This window comes from Culex quinquefasciatus, chromosome 3, assembly GCF_015732765.1.
Source record: "Culex quinquefasciatus strain JHB chromosome 3, VPISU_Cqui_1.0_pri_paternal, whole genome shotgun sequence".
In the NCBI taxonomy this organism is placed as follows: domain Eukaryota; kingdom Metazoa; phylum Arthropoda; class Insecta; order Diptera; family Culicidae; genus Culex; species Culex quinquefasciatus.
In genome coordinates, this window is record NC_051863.1 from 139,461,177 (window position 1) to 139,474,889 (window position 13,713).

At 36.9% G+C, this 13,713-nt stretch overlaps 2 protein-coding genes across 2 annotated transcripts; one reads left to right on the forward strand and one right to left on the reverse strand.

Moving 5' to 3' along the window:
* Positions 1–1,174: 1,174 nt before the first annotated feature.
* LOC6034627 (cuticle protein 19) lies at positions 1,175–1,803 on the reverse strand. The gene is made up of 2 exons (XM_001844866.2): positions 1,727–1,803; positions 1,175–1,654 (listed from the first exon to the last, which is right to left on the reverse strand). Exons 1-2 carry the CDS (start codon positions 1,733–1,735, stop codon positions 1,343–1,345), a joined length of 321 nt encoding a protein of 106 aa, XP_001844918.2. The 5' UTR covers positions 1,736–1,803; the 3' UTR covers positions 1,175–1,342.
* A 5,659-nt stretch (positions 1,804–7,462) lies between these two features.
* Positions 7,463–13,143, forward strand: LOC6034628 (cuticle protein 19). Its single transcript, XM_001844867.2, has 2 exons — positions 7,463–7,580; positions 12,667–13,143. The coding sequence occupies exons 1-2, from the start codon at positions 7,572–7,574 to the stop codon at positions 13,024–13,026; spliced, it is 369 nt and encodes a 122-aa protein (XP_001844919.2). The 5' UTR covers positions 7,463–7,571; the 3' UTR covers positions 13,027–13,143.
* The last annotated feature ends 570 nt before the right edge of the window (positions 13,144–13,713 follow it).

Consider the following 13,713-nt stretch of genomic DNA (forward strand, 5'->3'; position numbering starts at 1 on the left):
AGAAATGGGCCGAGAAAAGGTATATTTCCCATACAGAAACATTATCAAGGGTACACAGCAACGAAGGAAGTTGTTGTCTTCTTATTCCAAACGTGTCAAACTTACGGACCCAATCCTGTAACAACGCGTTTGTCAAATTAGTCAAACTTTGTTGTAAATTTCTTTGTGGACAGCACTTTAGGGGTTGAATGAAACAATATGTCGAAAGTACCCGTAATTTTGAAGATACAAAAATGTCTGTAACAAAAATCTGGGTGCAAAAGCTCTGGTTGATATGCACCGTTAAATGCATTTGTAAAAATTTTCAATCCCGAACAGAATTTCTAGGTTTTCCGGACACTTAGTAGCATATCATTTTCGTTATAGCTGACAAAAAACCATGTAATAAGTTAGAAATGAAGAAATATCATCAGGATGTAGTATTAACAGTCAGTTTTAAGAGAATGCATTCAAAATATGTCTTTTCTAACAATTTTTCATCAGAATTTGAAAATAAAAATGACTTGCTGTGCTTCGAATCCCGGACACTGATAAAAGCTGAAATCCGGCCACTTATGCTTCGAATTCCGGACACTCGTTTTTGCTTATGAATCGCACAAATTTGGACTGAAATGTTAGTGAATGGCATTCTTCAGGTCTCAAATAAGCTGTTAACATCAAAACGATCGATATTTTATATAAAAATTTGCTAGAATTTAAGGAAATCAAAACCGTAAATTTCTGCTCTACCTTCCCGGTGCTTCGGACGTCTATGAAATATTTCACGTGAAATGTTTCGCATATTTGGTAATCTTATAATTTTATTTTATTGTTTTGACATTAACTACAGCGTTCAAACAAACTTTAAGTAAAAGTTGATGTTAGAATCCATCAAATAACACAGTTTTGACATTCATAATGCGAACTTATATTCAAATAATTGATAAAACAAGATGAGGTGTCCGGGTTTCGAAGCGTCTGGGAATTCGAATCATGACGTTAGATGAGCATCAAAACTAATAATCATTTGAGCTTCTCATCCTGTTTGCTCTCTGAAATTTATCATCAACCAATGAAGCATGGGCAAACAGGAATGCTTGTAGACAAATTAAGTTTCTTTAAATTATATCGCTGCTCTTGACAAAACAGCGTGTTGTGATTTATCAAAACAACAAGCAAGTAAAACAACCGATTTCATTCAATTGGATAAATAAATGTAACAATTAACAACATCTATCAACAATTACAATATCACATTCGTTACAAGCAGCAGCAAATGTTCCAATCATGCAGTCAAGTGTTCTCTCGTGTTTTTAGTGCGTGCCTCTTCCGGTTGTTTGGTTCCGATGCCTAAATCCACCACTTAGTGATGTCCATGGACGGTCTTGACCACGGCCTCGAATCCGTTGTGGTCATCGGCCTTGTAGTCCACGATGCGGTGCGTTCCATCGGCCTCATCCAGGGTGTACTGTCCCTTGACGACGTCTCCGTCCCGGGATTCCCACTGGGTCTTGTGGTCTCCGGTGTGGGCATCCTTGACGCCGTACTCGAACTTGTACTTGGGGTGGGCGTTGTAGTCCTCGTCGTGGTGGGCAGCGACCTTTGGCGCTCCGTGCTCTCCTCCGTAGTACTGGGCAGAGGCAACAACGGCCAGGCAGGCAACGAGGGCGATGATCTGGAAATGGGAAGAAGAAGCAGTTTTTAATTAGTTAATTTGGAATGCTTGTTAATATTATGATCCAATTACTTTGAACATTTTCGTGGCTGGTTGTAGCTGATGAGGCTGTTAGAATGTGTGCTGATGAAGATGTACTGCGCAACTGATACCTTCAAGCAGTATGGTTTGATGTATTTATACCCCCCGCGGGGTGGGAGAGATGCTTGAACATGCCATCTATTGGCCGATCGTGAGGTCCACATATGGTACAGCATATGCCGGTGTGTGATCTTTTTTTGGGCAGTACCGGCGAAGAGGTCTCGCGAAAGATTTTTTTTTCTCTTCGACTTGACCACGGTCACAGCGGCGTGCGTCCGGAGAGAGCTTTTGCTTTTACATGCCATTTGATCCCAATACCTCGGATTAAAATATAATTCAAAACTAAAATGTATAATTTATAGTCAACTAAATAAAATAAATTAAATTTTGGCACGACCAACAAAATTTCTGCGCATGTTTTTTTTTAGGGGAAGCATAAACTTTGAGGTTTTCAGAAACACATTCAATTTGATTTTTTTTTAATATTTAGTTTTTCTCCAAAGTATGTGAGAAGAATAAAAACTTCTCTCTTTGTATATTTCGCATGCATTTTTTTTATTTTTGTGTTTTTGTTTTATCATTTAAGTCATTCTTCACAAACCCACATTAAATCGGAAAAAGTTGTCCCAACCCCCTTCGATTTCCATGAAACTTTGCACTGAGGGGTAATTTTGGTCCCTGATCACGAATCCGAGGTCCATTTTTCGATATCTCATGATGGTGGGGCGGTACGACCCCTTTTCATTTCTGGATTTTTACTAAGTTACGTTTTTCAGTGAAAGATAGAAACCGAAACCGTGAATAGATACAATTTGGTGTCAAAGGGCTTGGACGCCTGATTTGATGGTCAACTCTATTCTCTATTCTGAAAGAAAAAACGATCATTTAATCAAAAAACTTAAAAATAGTTTAAAAGCTGATATTTCCCGTTACTCAACTGTTAAAAAACTTGTGATATGCCATTTTATTAGAAATTTAATTTACTTTTTGAATTTGCAATAGTTTCCATACAGGTATTTTTCCCATTTGAGACAAACATTTTCATTTAACGTGTTTTTTTGTAACAAAGCAAGGTAACTTTTAAGAGTGTAACAATAATGTTCAAAGTTGTATAGCAGAAAAATCCAAAACTTGGATGGTTAAACATAAGGGATTTGATTGTAGTCTTCACGAGTTATCTGAATGTTCCCCAAATTCCAGCTCTGAACGAGCCCCAACATACATTGAAAGGACCATTTTTATGTTGAACTTTCCGATAAAAACATACAAAAGCACACGATTGAGTTTCAGTAGTTGAAATTTCGAAAAAAAATGTCAAAAACTGTAAAAATAGAAAAAAATTGTATTTTACACAGAAGCCCCTCTGACACCAAATTTCTGTCTTTCCATGGTTTCGAGCTACACGAGTCTTAGTAAAAATCCAGAAAAATTAAAGGGGTCATCACCGTCACGAAATTTCATAAAATGAACCGCTGATTCGCGATCAAGGACCAAAATTACCTCTTAAAGAAAAGTTTCATAGAAATCTAAGAGAGGTTCGGCTTATTTTTTTTTTAAAACACGCATCAAAAAATTGTGGTAATTGGAAGTGTAATATTGTAAGGTTCAACATTACCTTTTTAATGATGCAAGTTTACCTCAATGTAGACAAGAAAAGTAGTAAATTTACAAATTTAAGAGGTAAAATTACACATTTTTACTGACATCAAAGATGTCCCCGTTCCCAGATGTAATAATACCACGACTTTTTTACTTGAATTATACAGTGCACTTTCTCTGCGTCAATATTGAAGAGGCCGTCGAGAGAGAGAGAAGTGTCAAATTATACAGTGGATTCTCTGGCTGTCGATCTTCTCGATATCAATATTATTCCAGCTGTCAATAATTTTTTCAGTCCCTTCAAATAGATTCTCGCTCTCGACGGTCCCTTCAATATCGAGAGAGTCCACTTTATAACAAAAAAACTAACTTAATCCAGGGTAATCCATGTGGTTGGAGCCTTCCTCACTCATTACCAACAATGGCTGTACACAAATTTCATCTATTTTTTAGATCCGGAATAAAAAAGTACATCAATATCACTTAAGTGGCCATATCTCGAGACAGGGTTGCCAGATCTTCAATGTTTTAGGCTCGTTGGAAAGGTCTTTTGATAAACTAATTAACGATGGGTTGGATGGTGGATCCGGACAGAGTTTACATACATTTAAGTGAGATCCGGCTTCCAAAAACTACATCAATATCACTTAAGGGGCCATATTTCGAGTCAGGGTTGCCAGATCTTCAATGTTTTAGGCTCGTTAGAAAGGTCTTTTGATAACCTAATCAACGATGGGACGGATGGTGGATCCGGACATAGTTTACATACATTTAAGTGAGATCCGGCTTCCAAAAACTACATCAATATCACTTAAGTGGCCATATCTCGAGACAAGGTTGCCAGATCTTCAATGTTTTAGACTCGTTGGAAAGGTCTTTCGATAACCTTACCAACGATGGGTCGGATGGTGGATCCGGACATAGTTTACATACATTTAAGTGAGATCCGGCTTCCAAAAAATACATCAATATCACTTAAGTGGCCATATCTCGAGACAGGGTTGCCAGATCTTCAATGATTTAGGCTCGTTGGAAAGGTCTTTTGGTAACCTATCCAACGATGGGTCGGATGATGGACCCGGACATAGTTTACATACATTTAAGTGAGATCCGGATATATGTGAAAACACATTTTTATACATAACTTTTAAACTACTCATCGAAACTTCAATCTGTATAAAACTCGATCTATGGGACCCTAAACCAAGTCGAATGCAACAGGTTCGGGTCAAATCGGTTCAGCCAGTGCCGAGAAACATGAGCTAGTTTGTTGGTCACATACATACATACACACACACATACACACACACATACACACACATACACACACACACATACACACAGACATTTGTTCAGTTTTCGATTCTGAGTCGATATGTATACACGAAGGTGGGTCTACGACGTTTTTTATAAAAACATCATTTTTAGAGCAGGATTATAGCCTTACCTCAGTGAGGAAGGCAAAACAATGCTATTTCAAGTGACTAAAAAAATAATTGATAAATGTAGCGAAATTGATATCCGGAAGATCGACAGTTAAAGAATGTATCAAAATATCTTAACATAATTTTTCTGGAGCATAATAAATATAATAAAATAGTAGGCAAAAATAACATTGATCATAGCTGTGATGCATTGAAACAATCTTGAATTTTAATGTTTTACCAGCAATGCATGATACATGGTATTATTTTTTTATTATTTGCATTGCCAATCTCAAGAGCAACACGCAAATAATCATACAAATTTACAACATTTAGCTCTCGTGCGAAAAAAAATCTGCATTGCCTAGCTACGCCCACTTCCCCAGTTCGCCCCTGAAATGCCCCTGGTTTTTTTGGGCCTCCAAAAACTTCTACTTTTTGGCACGAAAGCTGACCATTGCATTACTCGAATTATAATTAAATTCAATCAGCTGTTGCTGCGGCTGCATGCTCTCGTGCCACTCTTTGGTCTAAGATCTGCTCGACGTACAAGAGAGATCACGATCTTTGAGCTAAACGATTCTCTAGGATTTCGCAAACCGGGTTTCGAATGTCGAGTCGGGTAAAAATTGTAAAAAAAATCTTATCAAAACAAAATTTAAGATTAAGTGCACTATTATAGCGAAATCACTTTTGTTCAGATAATTATAACAACAAATATAATAATGTGCGAAAAGCTAGAGAACTGCTCAACCGAGAAGCTTGCACGAACATGGGGCATAAAAAAACGCAAAACGAAGCAGTAGAAAACGATGAAAAAATCTCGGTGACATGAAACCGCGATGGTAATGAAAGAGAAGAAGCTGAAAATCATTGGAAAATTGCGCGCACCCCACTGCGCCCCCTCCCCCTTGTTGGTCGCAGCCAGTCAATTAGCAAGTGAGGGGGGTTCTGTCACTTTTTGGCAGCTGAGCACTAAGCTTCGCTGTGAGCGGGATGTTGAGCCATGCAGAGCGGTCTCATTTTTGACCGGGGTGAAACCGTGCCTCGATCGTGAACTGCCAGCCTGGGCGACCTAATGATATTGTTTTTACTTGGCACCTTTTATTCACTTTTTTATTGCGATGTTTTGGCTGTGGCAGCGTCGGTTTGACAATAACTTTGGTCATTAAATGTTTGAAATTTGTTTAGGGGTTCTCGAGGGTGGCTGGGAAATCGAGTTGAGTGGATCCACAGGATGATTTGTAATTTTGCAAATAAAAAATATTTCTCCTAAAGGCAAAAAAGTGATATTAGAACTAAAATATTTTATTGGAAAAAACTCAGGGCTGTAGGCTGTAGAAAAGTCATAAATTGTTCAACGATTATGCATTAAAATCAAATTATTCCTCTCTTGCGAGTTTATACGTTCATAAGATTTTAGACCAAACACCTAACTTATTTTCATTTTTTCACAGATTTTTAAGAGTAGCATATCTTACTTACTTACTTACTTACTTACTTACTTACTTACTTACTTACTTACTTAATTACTTACTTACTTACTTACTTACTTACTTACTTACTTACTTACTTACTTACTTACTTACTTACTTACTTACTTACTTACTTACTTACTTACTTACTTACTTACTTACATACTTACTTACTTACTTACTTACTTACTTACTTAGGGAAAATATACCCATTTTCATCACTCTAAGCCGTTCGACCAATTCTCATCACTTTCGCCGTTTTCCGCTATTAAATCAACATTTTCAGATATATCAACAATGGAGAGTTGCTTGCTCACTGTTATTTGAGCTATTCATTACTTTGGAACAGTCAAAAACACTTAATGAAACATGATCAAAGTGCTGATAGGCTGATAATAGAAATAGGCTGAAAAAGGGTATAGTTCCCCTACTTACTTAGACTACCCGATCCGAGAGAGAAGGACTATTAAGCCAAAATTTGGTAAGATCCTCTCAATCAATTTTTCAAAGATTCACATTTCATTTAAAAATTTTAAGGATTTTGTTGTCTTTCGGTTCCTATTTTTTTTCCTTAACTTTTTTTTAATTTGCTTATTTTTTTTTATTTGCTACAATTGTTGTGGTGCATGGTCAAAAAAAGATTAAATTTGGAATGTTGATATATATTTCATAGTCGTATATTATTTTTTTTAATGTAATTTGTAAAAAAAAACAAATGACAAAACCACTCGCGCTTCGTTATGAAAACATCCGAGCAACAAAAAATACGATCGTTCGAAGTACGATGGCTCCTAAAATTTTCTAATCTTGTTAAATCGTTTATAACATTGAAAAAAAAATAAGAAATTCTTTTTTGTTGGTTCGGAACCTTAAAAAAGATTTTTTTAAGAGCAAATTTTTTAAAAATATTAATACTTGATCTTCACATAATTTCTTAAATCTCCACCATGTGAAAGGCACAAAAAAAAATGGTTCCCCCTCATAAAGGAGAGCAGTAAGGCACGGACAATTTTTGCCAGCATGATTACATGACAAAAAGTAGCATGTAAATTAATGCTCACATAAAAAAATCACCTCACTTACCGCACTTAGTGTGCAGCGCGGCAATAGTGCACCACCGGCGTTGCACTCCTTGTCGTCGTCGTCCAGAGCAACTCTTTGCTGCCCAGAGTCAACCGAAAGCCAAAGTCCAAAACAAAACGTTAAACTCTCGTATAAATATTCCCTGCCCAGCTGATTTAGGTATCAGTCTAGTAGCAACCGCCGGCATCCAACCAATAGGTCAGCAGTGCCGAACCGTTTCAGTCAGTATCCGTAGCACGTAGCAGGAAATCCAACATGTCCAAGGTATGTGTCGCATTTCCAAGAGACAGCATTCGACGGAGAGAGTTCGTTGAGCTCGGGTGATCCTTTAGTCACGCTTATACTTAGTGATTTTGTTAAAATTTAAGTAAGTTTTAGTTTTATTCAGTTCAAGTGAATGAAAAATTAAGCAGATAAATTTGCAATTGAAAAAAACAAAGTTCAACCAGTGATTTAAAAAGAAAACAAAAAAAAGTTGTTTTAAACAATGTTTCTAAAAAATGCAATGTGGACCTATGAAAATGTAAGAGTAATAAAGAAGTTGCCTAACTTGATGTTGTGAGTGCAAAGGAACTTAGTGTTTCAATTTATAATCCTAGCAATACAATGTAAACAATGAGCCTATCCTGTTCGTTCCAAATGAAACCATCAACTGCCGTTATGCCTCATCTTAATAAAAAAATTGTTACCGTAAACCGGGGTGACTTTGATAGGTTTGCGATTTTTTTCGCAAAATGAAGAGTAAAATTAAAATACGTACGGAATGGTTTAGAATCATACTGACTTCGGTAGAGAAGTGTTCAAAGTACCTCAAGAAGAACTTTTCATAAAAATTTGAAAAGTTTAAAAAGTTAGTTGACTATAGTTAAGAAAATGTTGATGAAAGTCATTTTTTTAAACTTCTCAAAGTTTCATGATTTTCTCAATGACTTGATTTTGAATTGGAAAACGAAATGCATTTTCGGATTCTTTAGACAATTTTCCACTAGGCCGAAGGTTAAATAAGTTTGTAAATAACAAATAATACGTGTTTTTGAAACACAATTAAAAAAATCTCCAAATTCATTACCAATTTTAGTTGAACAAATTTCATGTAAAATGTGAAAACTTGGGATTCGTGCTTCGAATTCAGTATAAAATGCAATATAAATCGATAATTTTATAAACCAAACTAGTTTTAACAAATTTCAGGCAAAATTCCGACTTTTTAAAAAAAAATCCTAAAATTTATATGTATTTTGTTAAAAAGCTTATAAATTTAGTTAACTAAAAATAAACATTGATTTTTTTTTCTTAAAAACTACATCAGCGACTTTAGTGATGGTACAATTAACGTACAAATAAAGTTTGAACATCTTAAATATGATTTTAACAAGGAAAACTATGACTGTCAAAGTCACCCCGGAATTTAAACTAAGAATTTTTAACGTAACTATTTTTCTAAATACTATTGAAAAAAGTTTTTATCCAAAATAGTGCTTGGACTTTGTGTGGCCTACCCCAGTACATGTTTTAAAATTATTAATCTTGAGAAAAACCTTACCTGTTGGAAAATATTTCATAAACAAATTGAAATCCTATCAAAATCACCCCGGTTTACGGTACCTTAGTTTTTAAATTAATTTAAATTATTTTCTTTATTGTTTTTAATAACACATAAGACATTACACATATTTTGAATAGCAATAGCAATATAATTGAAGTTTTAAGTATGTTAAACTTATTTGTTTTACAGTACAATTTTAAAAGTTTTTACAAGAAATTATCTCAAAAAACATTGCAATATAAACGGAGGAACTTGTGAAAAGATTGTACTGAACTCTTCAAGTAATTTTCAGAGTCTGGTGCACTGAGATTTTATGATCAAACATTTGAAATCTTTTAAACTACGGGATGCATCGATACTTTTGACAATGTATGACAATATTATTTTGATCAATATTTTCCAAAAAGTTGTCTTCCGTTTTGCTATTATTTTTTAAGGATTGGATACACTACATTCAAATGCATTTCAATTGACTGTGTCATGGAATCAAAAACATGTTCGACATAGATTTTCCTATTTCACCCAGAGGTGCATAAATAATATAAAGCTCAGAATTGAAATTCTTATAATTTTTCGAAAATTCAACCGACTTTGATAATTCAAAAAACACCAAAAAGAAAAATTATATTAGTTTTTGAATATGTTCTGGAACAAGGTCAAAGGCGTGATTCACGAATGTATGGAAAGGTCAAAGCTGAGCTGAAGTTAGTATGGAACCTCTGTGATCTCTTGTGTTAAGCTTGCTGGTTTTCCTATCTAGTTAGCATAAGAGAGCACATAGGCATCGAAATACTATGGGCAATATTCACCTTTTACATCTTCTTAGAAAAAGTTTCTCAAAACCCTATCAAATTTTCCTATTCTTATATTTCTTATAGATTTTGATCTGAGGAACTACTTTGTAGCACATCGCCATGCGTTAGATTTTGATCCCGAAAGGATACAGGATGTGTTTATCGAGTTTATATTTTTTGGCAAAATTACAAAATTTGCTTTCAAAATTGATACCTATAAGAAATCTCTTAGAGGGAAATTTTCATACAGTATATGTCAAATTTCTAGAAGAAGAGTTAAACAGTGAAAAATAAATAAACTACATTATAATTCTTCTCTAACTTCAGGACAAAACTTGACCCACTAAATCTTAACCAAATTAGCTCATATTTTCAGGGTTTTCAGGGGTTTCTGGGGCTATACTGCCCATGTTCGCATAAATGTCCCATATGCAAAAACAGCAAGCTGAAAAAACGCATTAGAAGTTTGTCCCACACGTAAGGCAAGGTGTAAAAGGTGTTAAGTTTTCGCGAAAAAAAACTGGAATTACTCCTGATTTCTAGAACAAAGTACTGGATGTTGTAGGCTTTTCTAAAGGGGCAAACGATTTTGAATAAAACTGCATCAACAACTCAAAATCGATGAAAATGCATATGGGACATTTATGCGATCAAGGGCCGTATAGCACTTGAAAATTCCGGTTGATGCGCTCTAAATGAAATACTTTTGTCTTTTTCATATATCCGGGAACCACACTAGTGGCCACCGGAGATGTTCCGGATTTACCGGGATTGTGTCAAGAAGCCACTATTTTCAGTGTATTTCATTTTACTTGCAATCTTATTGAGTAAACAAAATGACTCTTCGGCTATATTGGACACAGGGTAGCCACGAGTTTTCCGGATCGTCAGGGAAATCGGTTTCGACATGATTAGTTGTTTTGTAGAAGAAAGATGCATGCGATGAATCTTCGCGATTTTCTGTGATGCTGACTAACGCTATATCTCGATCTTAAAACGAAATTGCCCCTTGAACCGATTCCATGGAACTTATTCTGGTAAGTTCCGGAACTCAAACATAGAAATTAGCCATTCTTTATGCAACCGGTTCCCCTGAAGATCCGGGCATGCAAATGGCCATTATTACAGGTTCCCTGGGGTTTTCTCCATTCACTAAGTTTGAGCCGTCGCAAGATGATTTCCGATTGAAATCGTGGATTGGCCATATCAGGAACCTGTTTCCTGTTTTTTTTTAAAGAAATGACCATATCTCAATGGATTTTCGAAAGGATTTTCATGCTCCAGGTTTCATTAGACTGGTTATTTCTTTTTTTTGCTTTTAAGGAAAAATATAGACTGAGTGTAATTTTTTCTCAGCTAAAATAACAGTAACTTAAAAATCAGTTTTTGCAAACAGTCCCGGAAAATCCGGAAAGTCTGCAGTGGCCACGGAGCGTTACCGTGTTCGAGTACATATTCAAAAGCTAGAATAATTGTCAATTCAAATGTTTCATGAATTATCAAAATCCACTTACCGCCACTGACTGAGGATGCGAGAAGCCCCAGTTTGGTATTACTTCAATAAAGTCAACAACCGAAGTCGGATTTTCTTGGTAAATTTCTGTGGGAATTAGTGCACCACAGTTAGAAAGTAAGTGCATTGAAGTTTGCACTACACAACCACAGAGCCTACAGATATCAGTTTGACTTCGAGTTAGCCTTTTCTAGTTATACCGTGATGGGCAATGTTGTCCAACAAATCAAATGGTTTATTGATCTCGAATTGATGTTATTATCTTTTGAATAATGGAATTTTAGGCTCCATTAATCTTCGAGGATCAACTCTTATTTCTTTCTTGTGCATATCTGCTAGCAACAACAAAAATTACATTTCAATCCTGTCAATTTCCATTCTTGACGTCGCCTTGACTTGAATTTGGCTCTTAAATCTTCATAAAAATCAAATTGTATCCAGAGAAACATCATCTTACTCCATCGTGCCCCTATTGTTGCCATATCAGCATTTTGACGTTCAATTACAGCTCATAAAAAGCGTTTTAAACTGAAATCGAGTGATAAATAACTCAATTGGAATTGATCAAGCAAGTTTCTATCAACACACGGAAAGGGAATCCATCCCCAAATCATCAGAGAGATTTTCCTGGTTTGGTTTTGCTGATATTTGCCAAAAAATTCTCTTAACCAGCAAAATTTTTCGCTGTAACCAGCTGGGCAAAATCCCTGAAAACTGATGTAAGTGCGACAATTGGCCGAAGGGATTTCAGGTCAGAACGTGTTTGACGCACGTACATGTTAGACTACCGTAAACATTTGTAATTATAACTCGAGACTCCAGCAACCAACATCAACCAAACTTCGGGACAATGCACAGAATGGTCAGTCAAACAAAACGTGTTTGTTATTGTTTACATTGCGTGCTTTCGTTTTTTGTATATTCAAGGTCAAGCATTAAAACGCGTTTTTCTCGGAACGTCGAAATGGCGGGTGCGACAAGATAGCACGACGACGTCGAGCTGGAAGCAGCCCACTGGTACAGCGAAAAATGCGCTGGACCAGCGCATTGTCTCTCGAAACCAGCAGAAAAATCTCCGGGTTGATTTTGGAAACCTGCAGCTCTTTCTGGTCCAGCGAAAATCGCTGATTCTAGCGAAAGTGATCCCCCAAACAGCGAAAATTTTTACTAAACCAGTAATTTTTTACGGATTCAGTTAATTTTGACCAGTTTTCAAACAATCGTTAAAAAATTAGCGATTCCAGGTATTTTTTCTGTAGTTTGAGAAAATAGCGTAATTTTTCGCTAGTTTTAGTGAATTTTCGCGCGTTTTGGCGATGGATCCCTTTTCCGTGCAGTTTTACAAAATAAGTGTTTAAATAGTAAAAATCAGCTATTGGATAAGGTTGCATTTTTAGGCAGGGCCGAATAGTTTTCCCAAATTATTTTATGGAAAATTCATAAGTTGCATAACCCCTGAACAATAATTTTAACATGTCCATCTCCTTTTCTCCCCAGATCATCGCCCTGGTTGCCTGCTGTGCCGCGCTCGTCGCCGCGGTGTCCGCCTACGAGGAGTACCACGCCCATCCGAAGTACAAGTACGAGTACGGCGTCAAGGACGCGCACACCGGTGACAACAAGGAAGCCTGGGAGCACCGGGACGGGGACGTGGTCCAGGGACACTACTCGCTGCACGAACCGGACGGCACCCACCGCAAGGTGGACTACAAGTCGGACAAACACGTCGGCTTCCAGGCCCACGTGCAGCGCTCGGGACACGCCCAGCATCCGGCCGTGTACGGAGATCATCACCACGGGGACGGTCACCATGGGCACGGGGGCGAGTCGTATGCCAACATCGACCAGCATCACTAATCGACGACTACTGTATTACTGTACTGCGAGCAGAGAGAGAGAGAGTGTGCGAATCAGCTGTGAATGTGTATGTGCATGCGTGCAATAAAGACTTGTTAGCTAGTTTTTAAATGAAATCACCTACTGAAGTTGCTTCCTGCTTTGGAAAGAAATTGCCAGCCTGGGTTAAAACTGAGGATCTGCTAAGAAAGAAGTGAAGCTGAAAACGGTATTTTTTATTGTTTTATTGATTTCCTGTCGATGGAGGTTTCGGAAACTATCAAGAAAATTCTCGAATGTTCCACTTATTATGCAAGATTCGGTTCCTTCGAGCAGACTGGTCAGTCCAAACAGGTCTGCACCATTTTCGGTTGCGTAAATGCAAGTGGTCGGGTGGGATCTTGTCACTGTGATACTGGGACAACGATAACGACGTGAGAGCGGATGGACGAGTTGAAGAAATGGCACAGCTAAATATAATGTCGCTGCAGTGGTAAATAGTGAGATATGGTCAATTCAAGTAATGGCTCAGCAGCGTAACACGATCACTTATGGAAATGTTACACGTAATTAGGTGCGTGTTTATCTATGTGTTATAATCACGTGTTTCGTAACCGTGGAATGCTGCGGACGTTGCGGGCAATTGAATTAGTGTTTGATTTGGAGCAGATTGAATTAGTTTTATGCATTTCACTTATCTGTATGTAA